The 22,119-nt window shown below is 52.7% G+C and overlaps 8 protein-coding genes across 8 annotated transcripts; 4 read left to right on the top strand and 4 right to left on the bottom strand.

Moving 5' to 3' along the window:
* Nucleotides 1–67: 67 nt before the first annotated feature.
* Nucleotides 68–3,011, top strand: EsH8_III_000132 (uncharacterized protein; the record flags this gene model as incomplete). Its single annotated transcript, XM_083261857.1, has 11 exons — nucleotides 68–124; nucleotides 211–332; nucleotides 400–516; nucleotides 578–630; nucleotides 702–824; nucleotides 885–1,456; nucleotides 1,508–1,632; nucleotides 1,694–1,842; nucleotides 1,909–2,084; nucleotides 2,161–2,332; nucleotides 2,404–3,011. The coding sequence occupies 11 exons, from the start codon at nucleotides 68–70 to the stop codon at nucleotides 3,009–3,011; spliced, it is 2,274 nt and encodes a 757-aa protein (XP_083122344.1).
* A 400-nt stretch (nucleotides 3,012–3,411) lies between these two features.
* Nucleotides 3,412–5,268, top strand: EsH8_III_000131 (malate synthase; the record flags this gene model as incomplete). Its single annotated transcript, XM_083261856.1, has 5 exons — nucleotides 3,412–3,775; nucleotides 3,834–4,258; nucleotides 4,321–4,872; nucleotides 4,931–5,160; nucleotides 5,220–5,268. 5 exons carry the CDS (start codon nucleotides 3,412–3,414, stop codon nucleotides 5,266–5,268), a joined length of 1,620 nt encoding a protein of 539 aa, XP_083122343.1.
* A 945-nt stretch (nucleotides 5,269–6,213) lies between these two features.
* Nucleotides 6,214–7,494, bottom strand: EsH8_III_000130 (glycosyl hydrolase family 61-domain-containing protein; the record flags this gene model as incomplete). The annotated part of the gene is made up of 1 exon (XM_083261855.1): nucleotides 6,214–7,494. The coding sequence occupies one exon, from the start codon at nucleotides 7,492–7,494 to the stop codon at nucleotides 6,214–6,216; it is 1,281 nt and encodes a 426-aa protein (XP_083122342.1).
* Nucleotides 7,495–10,756: 3,262 nt separating this feature from the next.
* EsH8_III_000129 (mitofusin complex protein UGO1) lies at nucleotides 10,757–12,287 on the bottom strand (the record flags this gene model as incomplete). Its single annotated transcript, XM_083261854.1, has 2 exons — nucleotides 10,757–11,354; nucleotides 11,413–12,287. 2 exons carry the CDS (start codon nucleotides 12,285–12,287, stop codon nucleotides 10,757–10,759), a joined length of 1,473 nt encoding a protein of 490 aa, XP_083122341.1.
* A 612-nt stretch (nucleotides 12,288–12,899) lies between these two features.
* EsH8_III_000128 (adrenodoxin) lies at nucleotides 12,900–13,581 on the top strand (the record flags this gene model as incomplete). The annotated part of the gene is made up of 3 exons (XM_083261853.1): nucleotides 12,900–13,129; nucleotides 13,185–13,291; nucleotides 13,346–13,581. 3 exons carry the CDS (start codon nucleotides 12,900–12,902, stop codon nucleotides 13,579–13,581), a joined length of 573 nt encoding a protein of 190 aa, XP_083122340.1.
* A 285-nt stretch (nucleotides 13,582–13,866) lies between these two features.
* On the bottom strand, nucleotides 13,867–14,736 carry EsH8_III_000127 (Rrp15p-domain-containing protein; the record flags this gene model as incomplete). Its single annotated transcript, XM_083261852.1, has 1 exon — nucleotides 13,867–14,736. The coding sequence occupies one exon, from the start codon at nucleotides 14,734–14,736 to the stop codon at nucleotides 13,867–13,869; it is 870 nt and encodes a 289-aa protein (XP_083122339.1).
* A 1,934-nt stretch (nucleotides 14,737–16,670) lies between these two features.
* On the bottom strand, nucleotides 16,671–18,324 carry EsH8_III_000126 (general substrate transporter; the record flags this gene model as incomplete). The annotated part of the gene is made up of 2 exons (XM_083261851.1): nucleotides 16,671–17,796; nucleotides 17,852–18,324. 2 exons carry the CDS (start codon nucleotides 18,322–18,324, stop codon nucleotides 16,671–16,673), a joined length of 1,599 nt encoding a protein of 532 aa, XP_083122338.1.
* Nucleotides 18,325–20,472: 2,148 nt separating this feature from the next.
* Nucleotides 20,473–21,951, top strand: EsH8_III_000125 (uncharacterized protein; the record flags this gene model as incomplete). The annotated part of the gene is made up of 4 exons (XM_083261850.1): nucleotides 20,473–21,510; nucleotides 21,578–21,606; nucleotides 21,670–21,789; nucleotides 21,843–21,951. 4 exons carry the CDS (start codon nucleotides 20,473–20,475, stop codon nucleotides 21,949–21,951), a joined length of 1,296 nt encoding a protein of 431 aa, XP_083122337.1.
* Nucleotides 21,952–22,119: the final 168 nt, after the last annotated feature.

Here is a 22,119-nt window from a genome sequence, read left to right as displayed (position 1 = left end):
ATTGGCGCATTCAGCTGCATAGGAGAGTAATATTGAGTTTATCGGGTAACTATAACGGGTATCCAAAATGTCTAGCTACAGGGGCTCTTTATCGCCGACCCCAGAGTCACACCCCTCACCCAAGGCAAGCCTCTCTTATCAGCCCCACCACTCAACCACGTCGACGACATCACATGAAGACTTTGCAGGTTGACTGAGACGAATTGCCAGTGCCATAAGGTCGTCAAGCCGTCTTCTTCGACCCGAAAGAGAAAGCAGCGCATCAAGGACGAAGGAGAAGACGAAGGCGCAATGCCTCCGCAAGCGGCGGTCAAAGCACGGTCCGCAAACGCGTCAGTCTCACGACCTGTCCCACAACTCTTTTTTTTACATGAACATGCCTGCTGACTGGTGAATCAGCTGCAACACCTGCCGAAGGCGCAAGGTGAAATGTTCTGGGGAGCAGCCTTGCAGAAACTGCTCGAGGAATAATCTGGATTGCGAATTTGGTGATGGGCGAAAGCGCTACTCCGAGGCGTGAGTTGGTTCCGAAATCGGAATCCGCTAAACCGCTCATCTCTGCTAACTCAAAAATTAGATACGTTTCAGAGCTCAGGGCCACATTGACGCGGTATGAAGACAAATTAAAGGGTATGTGATTAACGGTTCAATTGAGGTCATGTGAGATGAATCCAATCAGGGACTTTCTAACTCTCCCATAGATCTATCCAAGCAACCAAATCCTAGCCCACGGCCGAGTGGTGCCTCGACTGCGGGAGAGAAATCTAGCCCACCTGGCATTGCGCCTTTTGAGCCTACCGGCGAAGTACCGCCGCCAAGCTATGGTTTGTACTCTCTGTATATGATGAGAATCAATAGCAGTGGGGGCTAAATAGACAAAACAGCATCTATAGAACGCGCACCAGGCCCGCTCTTCGAGCAACGCTTACGGAGCCTTTTCCACGAAAACAATGGAAAAGACTCGGATTCGCCGGAGAAGGATGCCCCCGAACACTTGGAACACGAAGACCCAAGAGATCTACCATTTACCCCTGAGTGGACCTCAACCGAAGAGTTGATTAGGGGCATTCCTCATCAAGCATTCCCAAAAGAGGCCGAATCTAACCGCCTCCTCAACCTCTTTAACTCATATATGGGTGTAACACAGCACTTCCTAGACCAACGGACATTCACGGACAATATGACTCTATTGTTTCAAAGCCAGGCCTCGCGCACCCGGCAAATGGATACACCGTGGTTCACTCTATACCTATTGGTGATGGCCATGGGAAAGTTGATGGAGGAAGATCCGCGTGAGGTGCGCGGCCCACCTGGAGCATTCTGGTTCGCAGAGGCTATGAGACGGCTCCCGCCGCTTCATAGTATAAGCGAATATGGTATTGTTGGCCTCGAGATTCTTTGCTTGGCAACTACCTACCTTCAATGGAATGACAGGAAGAACGATGCCTATTTCTTCGTGAGTAAAGATGGCTGAATTTTGATGCCAAAAGATGCTAACTCTCCATAGGTGGGCACCACGGTGCGGCTTGCGCTGACTTTGGGCTGCAACTTGCCATTTTCTGAACAAAAGTGCCTACCTTCAGAAAGAGCACACAGAATGAGGGTTTGGTGGACGGTGTACATGCTAGATCAGTAAGATCAGTTCCACGAAGCATGCAAATGCACACCAGCTGACCGTGACTTTTTTGCTTAGGCGTATATCTGCAGGGCTCGGGCGGCCAGCATCTGTTGATGACCGACACCTTTCTTTCGATCTTCCTGGGCCGTCGCCAGGTTTCGACTCTCCGGAGCCGCTCAACGTCAATGTTCAAATCGCCCGTACAACAGGAGAAATAATGTCGTGTAGGTGTACCTCGAATCCTTCCGTGCCTGCTATTTAACAACTAACTCGTGTGGCTTGGCGTATAGCTCTTTACAGCAGAGGCGCGTTGTCGCAGGCTGATTTAGTCAGAAAGATGCGGAACCTTCTTCAGTCACTGCACGATACCGGCCGTTCCATTCCATCGGATTTGGCTATAGACTTCAGCAATAAGCAGTTCGAGGTCACCAGAGCCGGCGCATCGCTGTACTTGAGGTTATTTCAGGTACGGAGCCGCCGTCTTCTTTCTTTTGCGTTCCTTAACCGAAGAGCTTTGCTAACGTGTATCGGAATCAATCAAGGCTATCATTCTTTGCATTCGCCCAATCCTGCTCCAAAAGGTGAAGGACAAGGTTCAAAAAACCCAGAAACAAGCTGCGACGTCGGCGATCTCTCAGCTGTGTCTGCTCTGCAACGAGTCGGCGCTGAGAATCATTCGCATCCTTTCCGCTATGCAACGGCAGGAAGAAATTGGTTAGTTCAAACCCATCCCTTGTGAAGAGCCGCTATAGTTGTCATATTGGACATGCTGACACGAGCCGAAGCCCCATTTGCCTTTTTTGATCTAGATGCGGCGTTTTCAGCCGCCTTTGTCCTAATTATGCGCGGTTTCGCCCATAAGAATGACAGCCAAAAGCCACCCCCTGCAGAACTCTTCCAAGCAATAGAATTCTTGGAGTATCTTTCTCAGGCGGGCAATAACGCGGCATCGCAGCGCCTCAAGGACGTTAGGCAGTTCTCGGCACATGTGTGGGCCGATGTGGTAGCGTTCGATAAGGACCATGACGTGCAGATGGGAGAATCCGGGGATTCCCATGGGGTGCCCCACGCGGGGGAGGCCGCCGGGTCTGGATTCCCGGGGCAATCGAGGGGACCCTCGACGACCCAGTTGCCCTTTACTACACCAACACCCAGTTCCTCTGTTCCTTCTTGGGAAGGGGAGATGTTTGGCGGGCCTGGCGCGGATACTTACGGCTCGGACACACTGTTCGGGTTGAATTTGGATGAGAATCTTGAGCAGGCATTTGGGTTGGAGGCTGCTGAAGGTATTTACAACAGTTTCAACGACCCTACACTGCCCCTGACGGGTGTCGATCAGTTGGACTGGGCCGAGTTGGAGAAAATGATGGCACCAGGTGGTTATGGATCATGAAAATAGATATTAATATGAAATCAAAATACTCCTGCCTTTTGGACACATGTATGCACTATTAGGTTTGACTGTTTCAGAGTTGACATGCACTCAAGGACGTACGGAGAGCAACCTACGAAGTCGACGTCGCTCCGTTCGACCGTGGGCGATCGTCTGGGTGAGTGGAGCCAATCGGGTAACACCCGCCTCCGATTCGGATGCCGAGCCGAGCATCATCACCATCTACCATGAAGGATAAATGAACATCACCGGAAGAGAGCCGAGACTCAAATTATGCGCCATTAACCGTGTATAGAGTATTTAATCCCTTGTGCCACCGCTCCGTAGATAATGGGTGACATCAGAGCAATATTACAAGTTCAATAGATAAGGCAATTGTCTGCTATTCCAGAATCTCACAATGGCTCAATCAACAACATCCGCGCTAGACAGCGTCGCCATTCTTGGCGCTAAAAACGATGCGACCCATCGCATCCTGACCAAGGACGCAGTCAAATTCCTGGCAATCTTGCACCGCAGTTTCGAGCCGACTCGCAGGCACCTCCTCAAGCTCCGGGAACAACGCCAGATCGACACGGACAATGGCCAACTGCCCGACTTCCTCCCGGAAACCAAGCACATTCGTGATGATGACAACTGGAAGGGCGCCGCGCCGGCGCCCGGCCTTGTTGACCGCAGAGTTGAGATTACGGGGCCCACAGATCGCAAGATGGTTGTCAACGCTCTCAACTCGGACGTTTGGGCGTATATGGCTGATTTCGAAGGTGATTCCGCGCGCGCGTGTTTCTCTGCGCTGGAAGCTGCGTAACTAACACCGCACAGATTCCAATGGACCGACCTGGGACAACATGATCCAAGGCCAGGCCAACTTGTACGATGCTATTCGCCGGCAAGTTGACTTTCGTCTCGGCGAAAAAGAGTACAAGCTCCGAACTGACCGCACCCTCCCGACTTTGATCTGCCGAACTCGCGGTTGGCATTTGGACGAGAAGCATTTCACAGTTGACGGAGATTCCATGTCGGGAGCGCTCTTTGATTTCGGACTGTACTTTTTCCATAACGCCAAGGAGCTGATTTCGCGCGGCGCGGGTCCTTATTTCTATCTGCCAAAGATGGAGTCCCACCTCGAGGCCAGGTTATGGAACGACGTGTTCAACGCGGCTCAGGATTACATCGGAATTTCTCGTGGTACCATCCGTGCCACGGTTCTGATTGAAACAATCAGCGCTGCGTTCGAGATGGACGAGGTTTGTGCTCCGAAAAAACAGTCATTGCTCAAAATTTGAGTCGCTAACCGAGTGTTCTATAGATCATCTACGAACTCAGGGACCACAGCTCCGGCTTGAACTGCGGCAGATGGGACTACATCTTCACCTTCGTCAAGCGCTTCCGCAACCGTCCTGGATTCATCCTCCCCGACCGCTCGGATGTCACCATGACGGTCCCGTTCATGGACGCCTACGTCCGCCTGCTCGTTAGCACATGCCACCGCCGCGGCGTTCATGCCATGGGAGGCATGGCGGCTCTCATTCCGAGAAAAGATGACGCGGCGGCCAACGCCAAGGCGATGGACAGCGTTCGCGCGGACAAGCTTCGCGAGGTCAAGGCCGGACATGACGGCACCTGGGTCGCACACCCGGCGCTGGCTTCCATTGCCACCGAGATTTTCAACGAGCACATGCCCACGGCGAACCAGATCTTTGTTCGTCCCGCTGCGACAGTCACGCGCGATGACCTCCTCAACTCCGTCATGCCTGGGAAGATCACCGACGACGGCGTTAAGAAGAACTTGCACATCACCCTGGCCTACATGGAGGGCTGGCTTCGCGGGGTGGGCTGCAGCGCCATCAACTACCTCATGGTATGTTTCTTGCCATATCTCTGACAGAGTCTTTTAGAAGTAGCTGACCGTTTTGCAGGAGGATGCGGCCACGGCCGAGGTGTCGCGCAGTCAACTGTGGCAATGGGTCCGCCACGGCGTCAGCACTGCCGAAGGCACAAAACTCGACAAGACGACAATGCTCAGCATTCTCGACGGAGTCACAAATGAGCTTATTAGCTCCGCCCCGGCAAACAACAAGTTTGAGCTTGCGGCCAAGTATCTTCGGCCGCAAGTGACGGGCGAAGATTACGCCGATTTCCTTACGACGTAAGTGCCCCTTTTAACTATGCATCATGAAGTGCAAATGCTGAATATCCTGTTTGCAGTCTTCTGTACGATGAAATCACCTCTGTCGTCCCGTCTTGGAAGCTTTAAGAAAGACACCTATAGAATAGATGTTGTATGATTAACGAATTCAATTGAATAATGACGTATCATAAAGAAGAAAAAAATCGTCGGGAAATACTTTGAAGAGTGTATGAGAATAATCGAACCTTAGACTCAAGTAGACAATACTGTGGCCAAAGCCCAGCGGCAGCCGATGCAAGTGATTGAACACCTCGCGATACCAAAGAACGCAAAAATCAAAAAGATTTTATCGACTTGGGCCTGATTCGAACAGACGCTCCCGAAGGAACAAGATTTCTAGTCTTGCGCATTAGACCACTCTGCCACCAAGCCGTAGTGTGGAATCCGCTTTGAAGCGGGGATGCTGTTCTTGGCCACTCACAACACTAAGTACCTCACTATCGTTCAAATGACAGGCCTTGATAGGCTTCACAATCCCTGCCCCCCATGAACCCCAGGAATGCCATTAAGCCTAATCCAAGACACCTTTTCAATCAAATTCGAATGTCTAAAGTTGCTTAGGTAGAAGGAATGATATCTTCAATAAAAATATGTATATTTTAAGCTTAAAAAGGCAATTGCATATTCGAAAACGATAACAATGCAATTGTAATTGAAAGCGCCCTCAAATCCTTATTGGGTAACATTGTGGATGCGCAGAAGAACATGACAACCACATCCTTCTCAGGATCACGTTTTACAAACAGAAAGATAAGTGGCACAAAATTTCAGTCTATGCGCTTAGCATTCAGTTGGTAAGTCCAATAAATATTTCACTATTCATTCAAAAGTAGCTAGAACAGGGTGTCCTAAATGGACAAACGAAGACAGAGAAGAAAATCATCATCCCAGGCAACCTAACAAAACCCGACAACCGCCCATGCTTCAATGCAATGCCTTCATATCATCGTTAACCCAACTAGCTTCCTACGCTCCACGTCAACCAGTGACAGTGGCTCTAATCATAGTGCTCTAAGGAGTGCACTGAGCGTAGTAAGGGTTGGCGGTGGAGCATCGAGAACCCGGGACACAATCAGTCGGCCCCTGCCAGTTGATGCCGCCGCATTGTCCGTATAGAACCTGGCTTCCGGGGGGGACCGGGGCCGGGGTACATTGCGCATAGTACGGATTCACAGCGGCGCAGGAAGCGTACGCCGGGCACTGGGTCGGGCCGGCATAGTTCAAACCGCCGCATTGGCCGTATAGAGTTTGAGCCGAGCCACCAGATGGAGGCACTGCTGTGGTCGACGTCTGGAGGGTAGTAGGGTCCGGTGTCTGGGAGGCGGCCACCGTGCTGCTGGGCGGGGAGTTGTCATAGGTGGATGTGCGGGTGGGTGTGATGCTGGTATCAGGGACTACAGAGCTACTTTGTCCACCAGGAGGGGACGAGCTGACAACTGCAGGGGCGCTTGATGAACTGGCTGCGACGATTGTGGTCCCGTAGGGAGTGGCGCTGCCGGATGCAGTGATTCGGATTCTGCTCTGCGAGAGCATGGAAACGCCGCCGGAGACGATGGCGTCGCCCGGAACAACATAGTCGTTGAGATTATCCCGGTAGATGTTGTAAAAAATACCAGGGTCGTTGGCACGATATAGAGCAGTTCCCAGAACACCTGGAGGGTTGTATGTACCGTCGCCAGTAATCTCGAGGTTGACGCATTGCGGGTAACTCTGGGCTCCATTTAGCTGGCCAGCGCTGTGGAGAGCAATGATATCGTGGCGAAGTACATAATGGCCAGGAGCAATGTTGGGAGGAATGCGGACGAGCCAGGCGTTACCGTTGTCAATCAAGACACTCGCGGCCCAACGGTTGGTCTGCTGAGGAGGGTTGATCAAGCCGGCGCCGTCAATTTTGAAGAAACGCAGGGAGGTCTTGTCGGCAGCGTTACAAGGGCCATTACAGTTGGCAAGCCAATCGATGACGGGCCCCTTGTGGCTGTCGGGCCACTCGGTCCACTGCAACTGTATTGTATCACCAGCTGCGACGGTAATGCGACCCTTGCCGGCGACGGCTTGTCTATGACAGATGATATCTGGCGCATTATAGGCATCTGGTGCAACGAAGCCATTGTCCCGTTGGTCTATTGCCCAACCGGCAACTAATGGGGGATTGTTGGTATATGGGTCTACAACGGGGATGTAGTTGCGAAAAGAGACGCCGTTTACGACGATATTGGTGACATGGCCGTGGGCAGCAACAGAAGCAGCCGAGGCCAGGATGGCCATGAAGCGGGAAGACTTGCGGTTGCCCATTTTCAAAAGAGTGAGGCGACGTCGAAGAACGCCTAGATCAACGTGACTGACAAAAGAAGGAATGTGTGGATGGATGGTAGCGGGCCGTAAAGAGCGACGTTGAGTCTCTCCGAACGAGGCACTAATGAAGCGTTGATCGTCGAGCTTTATACTTTGTCGTGATTTTACCCATGCGTGATCACCATGTGGGAGAGATAGGGATAGAGTGAGTCAAAACATATCAACCACCGGAGTCGCCTCACAAGGTCTTATATTTGCGACAGGGAGAGCAAAAAAAGTTGACCATTGTCTCCCTAGCTGAGGAGAGTGACCCAACACTGGAACGCCTCGCGCGCCCTGAAGGGCCCGATAAACAATCATGTCGGCGGAAATTTTACTAGCCTCTTGAAGAATTAAAAATTCCCGACTGAACGAAAGGTTACCGCAAGCAGAGGCGGTTAGAAGCCCCGTCACACGCCACCACAACAGTATCAACCGCCTAGGCCTTCAGTCTTGCAAGTCCAGCGTGCCACGGCGTGGCGGGCACATCTCAAGGTTTAGCCGCTATTCGCATGCGGTGAGCAGTACTGGTAGCTGTCAGTTGCAGAATAGACCCGCGTATACTGCTCCGACCATGAGAAATGACGTTGAAGTTCTGCAGGGCTCAAACCCAAGGTGTTCGAGAACCAAAAACGCGAGTCTTTTTCCAGCCACCTCGGCACACCAAAGCAAGGGAGGATGCCAAAACTTGTTGATCAAAAACACGCCCTTTTGCCTGGGCGTTGGCGAGCCGCAACAAGCGACGTTAATCAGATCAAAAAGTGAGGACTCAATCCATCTCGGAGAATCGTACGTGGGGAATCCAAGGCAGGTTTGTCTGAGACAAACCGGGGCCTAGACGTGCTGCCTATAAAAAGTAACAGTGTTCTTGCCGACTAGCGCCCATCCCCAACAGTCTAGCCTCCTGTCAAGCTCAATAGTGTGAAGACACGCACCCGCATGTCTCAATATCACCTCTCGGCGGCACTCACGCTCCAATCGCCGACTTATCTCACAACACAGACACTTGGCAAGGGACGGGACTGGAAAGGGTGATGTGCTTGGTGAGTCCGAGGGAGAAGAGCTTCGAGTTCATGAAAGGATTTTGAGATGGGAAGCCATAACGAATTAGTAAGGCCACAATGCGGATAATTCTGATCCAGTCCCAAAACCAAGCTGCTGGGATGATATTTGAGTTGCAAATTATTGTACCGGTAGTTAACCCGGACACGCGGAGACAACGTGAGGAAAGTAGACCGGATTTAGGAAGGGACTAGGGAGAGCCTCGTGGAATGACAAGAATTGACATGTCGCTCTAAGCTTGATTTTGCCGCTCTGTTCCGGAATCGGACATGTCGATCGTTCCTCCCGTTATCCGTTAAGCGAAAATGTCTTGTTGACTGACCGAATTCGTAACGAGGGCTGAAGTGAAGGCCGCCGAGGCTAGAATTAGATAGAACCAAAATGGAATAGCCACGCGGTTCCCAAAAGCCGGACAGCTTGGCGAAGTGTCTCGTGTTCGGGGAAAAAAATAAATTTCTGTTCAAAGCATACCCGTACCCGAGCCCGCAGGCTTGGAAACATGACTAGTTAAACAACAGGATTTCCACCCAAAACTCTATGATGCCAGGAAACATAGACGCTTTGGTCCTAGAATGCCCCCAGACACCTTTGGCTGCTCCCTAGGGCCTCCCCTCCACTCGAGTGTTCACTAAAAGTCAACTCAGAAGCCTCCCAACTTCAAGAAATGTAAATACCACACAGTGCCTCCGACGACCGCCTTGTATATCTCCGCCTGCATGCTTGTACCTCTGCGGGAACTAGCCACTGGCGAGAGCGAACGTCTGACGCAGTGATGCCGTCAGGCAGTAGCGGTGCAATAAGAGTGAAAAGTGACAGTGACGCCGGGCGGACAGGAACTAGAACACGCGGTCGCGGTCCGCGCCGAAGTTCTGTTGCCGACAGCCTGATTGTTGAGCTTGACCCGCACGTATCCATGGCTTGGAGGCTGAGTTGAGACAGGGAGGTGGCTGATATGACTCTAGGCAAGGCTGCAGCGTCGAGGCAGAGGCGAAAGATGCATCATCTGATGTGTTCTTCCCTTAAATTAGCGGGAGTGGCGGGGAGGTAATTTCTCTTGTATGGCGCTTCCATGCTACCCCCTTCCGTTTCGACGGCAGACTTGTGTCTTAGCCGTCAATTATGACGATATGAAGAATGACGATGGGAAAGAGAATGGCCATACAAGCATGCCGTACTGTCGAACGCGCAACACTCAGCATGACATGCTTAAGTATGATGCAGGCAAGAAGCATGGCATTGAATGCGGAGCCGACTCGGAAAATTGAAGAGTGCGTCATGGTGCTAGGAACGGAGAGAAGCAAAGTGAGATGCGATGTGTTTTTTTTTCCAGCAGAATCATCCAAGGAAGAACGGAACGCGCACTCTTTATCAAGTGTCGTCTCATCCATCGGATGCCGCCCCTCCGCCATTTCGCCCCCATGGCACTTCACGGCCCCCATCCACGATAAGTACGATACCAATCGCGGATGGATGAGCGACCACGACGTCCCCAAAAGCCTCGGATATTGAGAACGGCTTGCAGATAAACATCCATGTGCGCTTTTTGAGGCGTTTCGGGGCTGTAGGCAGCATCCTAAGCCTTGCATCCTCTTTCCTGTCATCACGTCCCGAACGAGACCGAATCTGCAGGGGGCTGCCACAATAAGCCCCCAGTGATATTTCCAAATGCATCCTCCGTGCAGGCACCCGACGCACTTGCATAGTTGGTAGCCTCACCCGAGCCAGTTTCCGAGTCGTACGCAGAAGGTTCTAGCGAAATCCCACCGATACGGACGTATGAAGAGGTGACGGGCGAGGTGACACGACTCCTGCGGCACAGAGTGTCACGAGGACTAATTTTAACGCATACTTTCTATTAGGGGGTATGGCACAGCATAGGCTGTATTCGATTACGGACGTAGAAGAGTACAGTGTAGGTTTTCAGGGGGTGTTCGGTTTACTTTTGTACAGTCGAAATTCGAAGGAGGATATCATACCGTATCTCATCAAGGTCGTAGTGGAGAGAGTTGTTCAGGGTTCCCAAAATCCCCCAACGCCCGGATTCCCGCATCTCAAGCACACTTCTAGGACAGCAGAATGACAAAATTCGCACTCGCACGCGCACACTCGTGATCGGCCGTTGAATATGGGATGTTGCGCCGCGTTGACCTGAACTCGTCTCTTAGAACTCGCCCTCCGCGCTGTTGCCGATGACTCCGGCGGTCCAGAGACCGACCAGGCCCCACCAGCTGACCTTCCAGCCCCGCCAGAGGCCATCCATACCTTGGCCCTTGCGGTAGACGGTTTCTGCAACCTTTGTCTTGCCCCTGCCTTTCTTGACCGGCGCGGGCGGGGTAGGAATGGCGCGAGTGCCCTCCTCGTTCATGATGTAGAGCATAGTTCCCATGACACCGTTGTACCGCCCGGGCGGAACGATGGTCTCGAGCTTCTGATCCTTGCTGGATAGAGCGCGGACATGCAGAGGGGTGGATAGGACTGCAACCTGGCCACGACGGAGGACAGTCTCGAGAGGCAGCTTGACGAACAGCGCCACCGAGGACGCGCAGAACTTGGCGATGGAAAAGGTTGTGGGCGAGACCCGGCTGTCGATCAGGAATCGGGTTCGGAGGACTAGTGGTGTTGATAGTGTGAGGATAGGGTGAATGAGCGAGTGGAAGATTGTAGGAAGGACGAGGGGCGAGGGGCAGACGTAGGAGGGAAGGGCTCGGAGAGTGGAAAGCGTTCTTCTCGGCTGCTTCGAAGTAGAGGTGACGAGGAGTCTGTTGAGAATTAGTACTGGCTCGAAGCAGAGTCAGGGTGTGAAGATGCATGACATACCGTGTGCGTACCAGATCCAGAGGTGCCAGAATGAGGCCCGTTGCAACGGCAGCGGCGGCGGCGACGCACAGGGAGGCCCAGGGATACGGCGAGGCAATATCAATCAGCCGATCAATGTCCTCCTTGACACCAAGGTCTGGCACATTAAACAGTGCACTCAAAGCACTTCTCGACCAGTTCTCCAACAATGATGAGAGAACGGAGTAGAGAAAGGTTGCATTCGATCCTTTCCACACACCCCAGGCACCCTCCTTTTGCCAAAGCTGACCAATAACTTCCATCAACGAGTCGGGCCGACGGATGGTGAGTTGGTGAGGCGGAACTGGTTGCTTGGCCGCCGGCGTCTGGGGAGGGGAGGAGGGCTGGCGGTTTCGATGCTCCCTGGGGAACGACGGGGTCGGAGTGGCCGGGACGTTCGAGGTGAAGTAGGCAGGCTCGTCGAGATCGGAGTCCGACTCGTGTTCGTCGTAAACGGGGTTTCCATAGCTGGACCGCCTCCTTTCCGATACAGGAGTGGCCAGGGGCGTCGCTGCCTCCAAAGTCACGTCATCATGGCTCCGGACCTGCAGAACCGTTTTGGCAACCTCGAAAGGCTGTGCCATCAGGACGGAGGTGTACTTCCATAGCAGCTCGTCGACAAGGTCCTTGACGGTTTGCACGACGGAAGGAGACGGCTCGCTGATGTAGTCCTTGTAGTCGATGTCCGAAAATATGTCGCGTGCCTTTGACGCGTACCGCTCGCTCGTCGCATTGCCTCCATGACGGGCAAAAGGGTTCGGGCCGGAAGATGCAGATGTCGGGTCGGGAGGTTCTCCTATGGTGGGCGGCCTGTAGTACGGTCTCAGGGGATTTACCCCTTCTCGGTGAGTGGCCATGATCCCGTTGGTGGTGGTTGCAGCTCAACTCTCGTGATGCATGATTTCGGGAGCTTTCCACTTTTGCTCCCAATTTTGCATGATGAAATGGAAAACACCTCGGAGATAAGATTAGCGGGGCCTAACAAAAACCACGACACTGGGCGGTACGAAGCGCTCGGGGCACACACACTGGAGGGTCCATCTGCCCAATGGGGCCCGGGCCATCTTCGCCTTTCCCCTGGGCGGCATGTGCAGGATCCCGGAGACGGAACATCGCAAATCGCCGGCCGATAAGCCCGAGAGAGTGGGCCACATCGGAGCTATCGCGGGTGGGCGAGAGCCTATAGAAATTTCTCTGAATCCAATGCATCTCCACAGCCCCATGCGCATTTATCGAAGCTTTCCAACAACTTTTGGTCATTGCTCAAAGTGCCACCCACCCTTAGAGCAAGCAAGCAAACACTCGCCGCGAGCCACCTGGATTGTTGCTGGATGGTACCCCTCTCTCCGAACCACTCATAACGCCCTTCGAGCCGCTCCCGACACCCCTGCATCCAACGTGTAGCGCACTTCTTCGATTACACCAGAGTAAAAAAAACCCGGCCGAGAACGGACTCGTACCTAGCAACCATGCCTTCCACGAGATTTCTCAGCACAAGCCTATGCCGATTGGCAGCCAGCGCATGCAGACAAGCTCGCCCGTTGCAGCGACAGACCCGAGGCATTCACTGTTCGACGGTTCCCAGCAGGCCGACCCAATCCCTAGCTTCCAGACACCTCCAATGGCCCTCGGCGCGCAGCTTCTCGGTCTCGGCCTTCAAGTCTCACGGCCACATCACCCCTCCCAAGGCTGGTGAAGAGTGAGGGAATTTGGCCCATATACGCTCGGACGCTTTTTTCTGACAGTTCCCGTAGGCTGTGGGTGACTTTTGTAGACAAGGACGGTGACGAGCACAAGATTGCTGTCAGCGAAGGGGACAACCTTCTCGATGTCGCGCAGGATAATGACTTGGAGATGGAGGGTATGTCGTCGCAATGATCCGTCAACGACACCATTGACTGACAGTATACACTAGGTGCATGCGGAGGCTCTTGCGCCTGCTCCACGTGCCACATCATCGTCGCAGACGAGGCGTACTACGACAAGATGCCCGAGCCCGAAGACGACGAGAACGACATGCTCGACCTGGCGTTCGGCTTGACCGAGACAAGTCGGCTGGGATGCCAGGTGACAATGAAGAAGGAGCTGGACGGCCTCAAGGTCAAGCTGCCGTCGATGACGCGGAACCTCCAGGCCAGCGACTTCAGCTAGAAGCGGATCCACGGCGGCGTCGGTTGCATACCACATTATTTAATCATCTGTACTATACTATACATATTCCGTGTCAGGAAGGGGGTCTCGGGAGAAAGGGGGTTGTTCTTGAATCAAGCGCGGCATCACGGATGGGATACATCGGCTCGGCTCGGCTTTGCTAGATATTGGCGGGTATCAAAGGACGATGGGAGGGAAATAAAATCACTCCTCTAAGCACATAATCCGGAACAATGATGGTGAACGAGAAAAAGACGGGCCTTACCCGGCCCTGACTGCAATTCCTTACGCCTCCTCCAACGCGCCCTTCTTCAATCCTCCGCCGCCGGACGCGATCAGGTCCAAGAATCCCTTCTTACTCATCTCGTTGATCTTCTCCTCCCTCCGTACGACACCCACCACGCCGTCCTTGCGCGCCTTCTTCTCCGCCTCGGAGGCCTTGACCTGTGCCGCCCTCACGGCGTTGAAGAGCTTGACGACACCCCTCTGCGCGACCTTGCGCAGCCGCCGCTCCGTCTCGAGCATCTCTCCCGTTGAAGTACCCTCCGCCTCCGCCTCGGGCGCCACCAGCACGTTGCGCACGCGGCCCTTTTCCTGTGCCTCCTTCTTCTGTTGCCTCATTTGCTTCCGCGCCTTCGACTCGAGAGTCAGGTCGACAGCCGCCTTGGACGACTGGTGCGCCTCGGCGCTGCGGGCCAAGACGGGATCCGCTCGTTTCGCGTTGGAGAGCTTGGTGGAAAGAATCTTGCTCATGGACGTCGAGAAAGCGGAAGGGTCGTTACGCTTGGACTTTGTCTTGCGGGCCGCGCCGTCGTTGTCGTCGCCGCTATCATCCTCCTCTGAGTCCGACTCGGAATCGGTGTTGACCGGGGCGTCTCTGCTCTTCTTGGGCTTGGTGGCGGGTTTTGTCGCCTTCTTGGGAGCCGGCTTCTCGTCGCCGGAGCTCATGGAGTTCTCCTCGTCCGAGGCAGCGCCGTCGTCGACGGCCGCGTTGAGAATGTCATCGTCGTCGGAATCCAGGAGGTTCACCGCGTCGAATTCTTGCTCGTCGTCGGCGGCGGGTTCGGCAACCTTCTTCTCCTGTCGCTTCTGCTTCTTTGACGGAGGCGCGAGCCTGCCGTCATTTGTTCTCTTTTTGGTTGCTGGTCCGGCCATGGTTGTAGCGTGTCTGGTGATGCAATTGGTGTTGATGAGAGCACGTCCGATCTGGGATTTGGTGTGGACTGGGAAAAGTTCCCAGGCTGGTCTGCAGGTCAAATTTTTGGGTGCAGGAGGTGGGGCGGCTGCCTTATCAGCGGTGTGTACACCGAGATAAGCTCTTATTCACCGAGAGTGCAGCCACCTTCACCTTGAGTCGCGACTCATAGTCGGTCCAGTGGCTCCAGCCCGGTCGCAAATCGCCGGCACCCCCGGCCGGGCCTGGATTTACGTATTTACGTATTCGGTCCGAGAATTACGGATGCCCGTGTCCCTAGCCCTGCTCTTTCGACCCATCTTCCCGGCGAATTTGGAGAGCAACCAATAAAAGCATTGGACATGGGGCCTTCTCTGTTGTCTTTTCAGATGGTCAGGAACACATGCCGAAGATTCTTATGGCTAATACTTTCTAAACCATCAAGGTTTGGTAAACCACAATAACCCTAGGCCAATATGGTCGTTTTCGTATTCAAGTTTTACATGCCAAAAAATACTTACGCAATCTTGTCAAGGAATAGTGACGAGATGCCCAGTGAATCGCAGATTTTTGATCCAAATTTCCAAACTTCCAATAATGGCAGGATCAGATCATTGTCACACAAGATGTGATTTCTCTGCCCTAGCGGAAGCCACCTCCGGTAACGGGCAGGCAGCATTCACGTCACTAATTAGGGTACGAAGTAGTCCACAGCAGCCAGATGCTTAAGAGCAACTACCTCGACTACGTTCTCTGTCTGCACAGTTATTATGGCCGAGTCGCAACGAACACGCCCTTGAACCATCAAGTGCTCTACCGGTAGTGTCGCATAGTAGATGATGGCTTAAATGATGCTGTCGGCGGGACAGAATGCCTTACAAGCTTATTGGACAGCCAAATAGCTCAACGTTTTGTGGAGGGGTAGCCCCGGGTAGTGTGTGTGGCGCGGAAAGCTAAGAAATTTCGAAAGTTCTCATGGCTATGCATACCCAACAGTATTAAGGATTGGTAATACATGTTGCGAGCACCTAGACCTTTTCTGGGCTGTATTTGGGTGGATAGATAGCAATGGCAGCATTGGCGAGGATTAGCTCCCTAGGTGAAGGGTGACGCTGACGGCGGCAAAGACTGGGCCTCGAGAGAGTTAATGGCTTGGCTGATGAGGGTTACCAAGAGTTTCTACTGTGACGACTACACCACAGCACTCCCTAATACACTTAGGCTTGCGTACATAATGTGCATAACGAAGGTACACCAGAAAATTAAGCAAGCTACGGAGTAGACGAAAGAAGAAAGAAGAAAGTCTCTCGGGAGGGGAGCCGCCGACAATGGCAAGTCTCGCCTGTGTGCGGCACCATGCAGAGTAAATTAGCTAGCGCAGTGGGCACAAATGCCCGGCACGGAGCCAAGAGATGAACCTCGGGGTCACGGATGACCCAGCCCGACAATGACTACTGCCCCAGTAGGTATAAGCCGCCGTCGGAATAGTGGGGGACCAGCACTAGGATTCGCGTACTCCTTCTGAGCGTCACTTTGGATTGGGGATTTAACTAGCAGTTCATTAATAGATCTGGAACATTTTCTAATCTTTATTTGCATCCTGAAATAGCGTTCAAATTTGAAGACCTATCGCACAAATTCTCGTTGATTAAATTACACTTGTCCCTCACCATCCCCCACCCCGGAAGCACTGACACCAGGTTTACTTCATCCGATATTGCTGGGGGCTCGGCACCGGCAAGTGGACAATTGTCTTTACACTACATTCTGCTACCCCACTAATAATACCGGTAGAGCACGTACCATTCGGGCTCTACAGTTCACCGTCTAAACGTAACCCAAACACCACAACCCAGGGGAACCCAGCAACCGACATCCTTCTACTGACACCCTAAATTCTCAAACCCTCTCAGCCCTACACCTTGGCGTTCTCGAACGAAGCCGATGCCGCATTGCGGTCGGCCTTCATCTGCTTCTGGAACTCTCTCGCGCGCTGTACGCCGAACCCGTGGCTGAAAATCTCGCGAATATCTTCGAGAGTCATGTTCTTGACTTCCGGGTAGCAAAAATATATCGAGACCCAACCGAGCACACAGATGGCCGCATAGAAGCCGAACGCACCAGAGGGCGTGGTGTTCTCCATTTGTGTCAGAAAGGTGGATGCGACAATGATGTTGGACCCCCAGCAGCTCATGGTCAGCATCATGGTGCCCATAGCGCGCACCTCCATCGGGAAGAACTCGCTGCTGAGCCAGGCGGTGTTTCCAATGCCCGATGAATAGAACGCCACAAAGAACACCATGCTCACGAGCACGATGATGGCCGGAGGGCCAACCGTGGCACCCTCTCCAAGCGACAGGTCGTGGTTGATTGGGATCCACTTGAATGCGACAGCGGCAACGACCAAAAAGACGCCCATGAACTGTACTGTGCAGAGTAAGATTCTGCGGCGCCCGACACGGTCAACCAGGATCAGATTGACAAAGGTGAAAATAAAGTTGGTGCCGGCAATAATGGTTCCAACGGCCACGGGGTTGTCGAAGCCGACGAGGGAGAAGATGAGCGGTGAGTAGTACATGAGCGAGTTGAAGCCGCTCAGCTGAGAGATGGCCATGAGGCCGCAAGCAGCGATCAGGGCGCGGAGGTTCGCAGGCACAACGTAGAGCTGCTTCAGCACCCACCACTGCGACTTGCCGGCATTCAGGTTCTTGGCCTCCTCGACATGCATGGTGATGTGCCTAACCTTCATCCGGACTTGTTCGTCTGTTCCGTTAGGGAAGATCTTTCGGATAACCCTCTCGGCCTCCTGGGTCTTGCCGTGAAATATCAGTTGTCTTGGCGACTCGGGGCAGAAGGGCAGCATGCAGGCAAGGATAATGGCTGGGATGGCCCCGCCCCCCACCATGTACCGCCACCCTCCTTGAACGTGCGCGAACCCAGCACCAACGCCGTAGCTGACTAGTTGCCCGCCCGTGATGCACATGTTGTCCAGGCCAATCATTCGGCCGCGATACTTTGCTGGCGACAGCTCAGCAATGTACCTATTAATTATGAATTAGCCATCTGTTTCACGTTGCATGATGGAACCTTCCTTACATTGGAATGATCATGGCGGCGGACCCGACGCCAAAGCCAACAACAAGGCGGCCTACAGTCATCAAGGCCAATGAGAACGCCGCAGCTTGAAGGATGGCCCCAGCGGCGAACAGAAAACATCCGACGTAGATGGCGATCTTTCGTCCAAAGCGGTCCGCCGTGGCTCCGGCGAAAATGGCACCGATGAAAGCCCCGCCGGACGTGATAGAAGTGATGAGCTCCCTCTCGGATGAGCTGAGTGTATGTCCCAGGTCCTGATGGATGTACACCAAAACAGCCGAGATGATGCCCGTGTCGTAGCCGAAGAGCATACCGCCAATAGCTGCCGTGATGGATACTATCCAAGAGAACTTGCCCGTCTTGGTATGCTCGATGGAATCAAGGTCGTCAAGGCTGGAGTGGACCTCAGAAGAGTCTCCATCGGCTACAGTCTCTTTGTGCTGGGTCATATTCTTGCTGTCCTGTTTTTCCATTGTGGCGAGTGGGAGCAAATGTAATGCCTTTAGGAAAGATAAATATTCTTCCTGCCGGGGAAGAAAGAGTGTAATTCGAAGCGAGGATGGAGAAAGTGAGAGGGCGGGAGAGTCGTAGGTTAACTTGAGATGATAAGCTTTGGTGGAGAGCTGATGTGGATGGAGATCTGGGGAATACCTGGGGTAAAACGAGGCCTTATATCGTCGGCTGAAGACACGGACTGCTTGTCATGTAGCAAATATAATAACTCTGACTGCAAGGCCCAAAAGTGGCGTTTTCTGGCGACAGCCCAGCGAGCACCCCACGAGATGTGTTACCTCAGTCGGCTCAGTTGGCTGGTTTCCAAGGAAAGAAAATGACTGAAATGGTCCCATGAGCCAATGGCAGAAGGAATAATACGCAAGGCTAGCGCTCATGTCGGCAGACACCAAGCATCCAGTCCAGACAAGCCGGTTCAGCCAGTTACCCCAGATTTCCCCAGACTTTGGCAGTACATTGGACTGGGGGGAATCCCGCGGAGCTAATGTCTTCGTCAGGATGCAGTGGCAGGACTAGTGTACGTGTAGAATTAGGAGATGAAGAAAAGGAGCCAGGAAGTTAGACTGGCGCCGGTGGAGTTAGTGGTGGGTGCAAGGGCGTGCGGGGGGAGTGTTACCGCTTCAGATCCGAACAGGCAACTTTTTGTCATTCCTCCTGTTTCCTATTTGATCTCTTTTTATCCACCTGTCTCCCATGTTTTTTTCCCTTTCTTTCCACAACTAGACTTTCCCGCTTGGGCCGGGTCCATTTATTCGCCATTTTGCAAGTTACCAGAACACCCGACGACTGCATCGCTGTCTGTCGCGTAGCCTCCACATCATTACACACCACGCATTTGTCTTATTCATTGCCCGTGAGTGCCACATCGCCGCCAAGTAAATACCTGCCCATCGGTTTTCGTTATTCGCCATTCCCTCCAAATCGGCGTAAATCGGCGCATATAACCAATGCTTGATGCATCCAACACCAAGCGGGTCCGGAACATGGAACGAAGTCGGACCCGGACGAATCCGTGCAATGTGAGTCTTTCCTTACCTGGCCGTATCTCTACCATGTTGCCATCTCGGTTCGACCCTCAGACGGCGAACATCTCCATCTTCACCTAGTGTGACGCACATAGTTTCCCGATATAGCCGTCCGAGACCCTTTCGCCTCCAGTTACTGTTTGCTGACATGCATCTTTGTAGATATGCAGATTGAGGTGAGTAAGGAGGGTGGTCCACCCGGTGGGATTGGATTCTCTGCGAACATACGCCCTGCATTTTCGCCCTTGGCAGCCTCCCCACGTTGCTTAAACTTGCTTATTTGTGCACTGCGAATACGTTATCTGACGGTATAATTGGTCCCGTGTATTAGGCATCTCAAATGTAAGTGCCACCAGTACCCTTAGCCCGAGACCCAACAGCATGGACAGCCAGGGGTCCTAGGTCCCCGTTTGGCGGTATCAACAGTAACTCGTCTGGTCTTCTTCTCTCTTATTGACCAAAGGTAGGTGATTCGGCGCGTCCAATATGCTCCAATTGCGGCAAGTCTGGATTAGAATGTACCCGTGGCTACAATGTCCGCTTCAGGCACACGTTGAACCCTAGGTTTGTAATCATCGTCATCTGCTATCCCACATTGGAAGAGCTTCGGCGCTAAAAGTAACATCATTTCTGTACAGTATTCAGCCGGAAAAGGGCTCAGGGTCCGCTAGGAGCGAATACAGCTACGCCAAGAACCAAACCTGGGTCCGGACGACGAACCGATCATTCAGCTTTGTTGACGAGACGGAAGATATAGTTAACATCCATGCTTCGGGCTTCGGAGGACTCGGCGACGGCAACGACACAACCCATGCCTATTCAGAGGCTCCACGACGGCTTGAATATCCGCCGGATTACCTAGCTTTGCTGTCTGCCACTTCATCCCCAATATCCCGAACTTCGCATCAGAAGCCCCAAGCGTCGCAAGATGATTTGCCTAGCTCAAATGGAAACAGTAAACGTCGACGATTGGGACCGAGACCAGATGACAATTCAACAACCTCAGAACCTATATTGCACTCCCCGAAAATACCCAATTGCGATGAAACATCTGGCTCGAGCACTCTTACCGACACGACCTCAATGCCGTGGGATCACCCGGATCTCGGAAACGACATTACTCTCGACTTTCCCAATATTCATCTCGCCCTCGAAGCCATAGATCCGCAACTGGACGACAAAATAGTCCCTCAAGATCGAACCTACGTGGATAGTCCACTTTGGCCTCTTCGAGACCGCCAGGAAGCTTTCCTATACCGCTATTTCGTTGATAAACTCGCCCCTCTCTTCGACATGTGCGATAGTGATAGACACTTTGCCAAGGTTGTGCCTAAAAGGGCGGTTTACTGCCCAACGTTGTTGAACGCAATGTTTTCCGCCGCGGCGAAGCGTTTGAATAGGACGATTGGCGTCGATGCTGTTATTGCAGATCGATATCATCAAAGGTGCCTCCGGTCACTGATCCCTGCACTATCGTCCTCGACGGCTGTAGTTGACGACAACCTTCTCGCTGCTGTCGTGATTCTTCGCTTCACAGAGGAAGTAGACATCGGATCCATGAATCTCGAGTCCCATTTGATGGGAACGAGAATTTTGCTTGCTGCTCAAGAAAATGCGGCAGATTTCAGCAGCCTACGACTCTCCGCGTTCTGGCTTGCACTGAGACAAGAGATATACATGGCCTTCGTACATAGTCGGTCCGTCCATCCTAATTTCTTCCCGAGCATACGAAAGCTTCAGGAGCGTGCCGAGAATGACGAAAACTCTGTGGATTGTACCTATGCCAACATAGCGGTCGGCATTTGTGCAATGTGTCTCAGTCACTGCTACGGCCAGGAAAATCACCACGGAAGAAGCTACGAACAATTGAAACAAGACCTTGACGATTGGTGGAAAGACAAACCATGGTATTTTGAGGCCATGTGGGCGAACCCTGAACCGGGTTTTCTACCCGAGGAGCAGTATATCACCGACGCTGCCGTGACTGGCTTGCAGCATTACTACCTTTCCCGGATGTTGCTGATCGCCCACAACCCAAAAGTTGCAAGACTCGGCAGTCCCTTCAGAGCGATGGAAGAGGAGCTCAAGCAAACCGTTAGAGTTATTTGTGGCCTCGCAGTGGTGCGTCGCTATTCTTTTTTAACATTTTGGGAGATTTAAAGCTGACCATACTCTTTGCCGCCTGCAGGCGAATGAGCGAACACCGCCAGCTTATGTGTGAGCTCTTTTCGAATGTTATGTATCCTCGTTGACCAAGAGAACCCAACTGATAAAAACTAGAAACGCGTGTTTGTCAATAGCGATGGCAGGCGATCGATTCACCGACCGAAAAGAACAAGAGGAGTTGTACAGAATCCTCGTTAAAACCGACAGACGGCTAGGATGGCCAACACATGCAGCGTAAGGGTGACGGCCGTTCAAAACTCCGATACCTACTAATCAATATCTATTAGGCAAATCCAACTTCGGGAAGCATGGGGTTGGGAAGATTCACCTTCACCCCCTGGAATGCCCATTGCAGGCATGTTGAACGCCCGTACACGAGTAGGAACGGTGGACTGATTTTTACGATATTTAGGATGATTTTGGACATGATATACCCTGGACATACTATTCGAATTGAAGATATTCTGCATTGACCCTTGCTTTAAAACCAGCAAAATTAACGAACAACCGCTAAATACATCGATCGTTCCTAAGTGAATACTAATTCTTCCAGCCGTCCACCTG

Source organism: Colletotrichum jinshuiense, chromosome 3 (assembly GCF_051148585.1).
Source record: "Colletotrichum jinshuiense chromosome 3, complete sequence".
In the NCBI taxonomy this organism is placed as follows: domain Eukaryota; kingdom Fungi; phylum Ascomycota; class Sordariomycetes; order Glomerellales; family Glomerellaceae; genus Colletotrichum; species Colletotrichum jinshuiense.
This window is presented reverse-complemented; position numbering and strand designations above follow the sequence as displayed.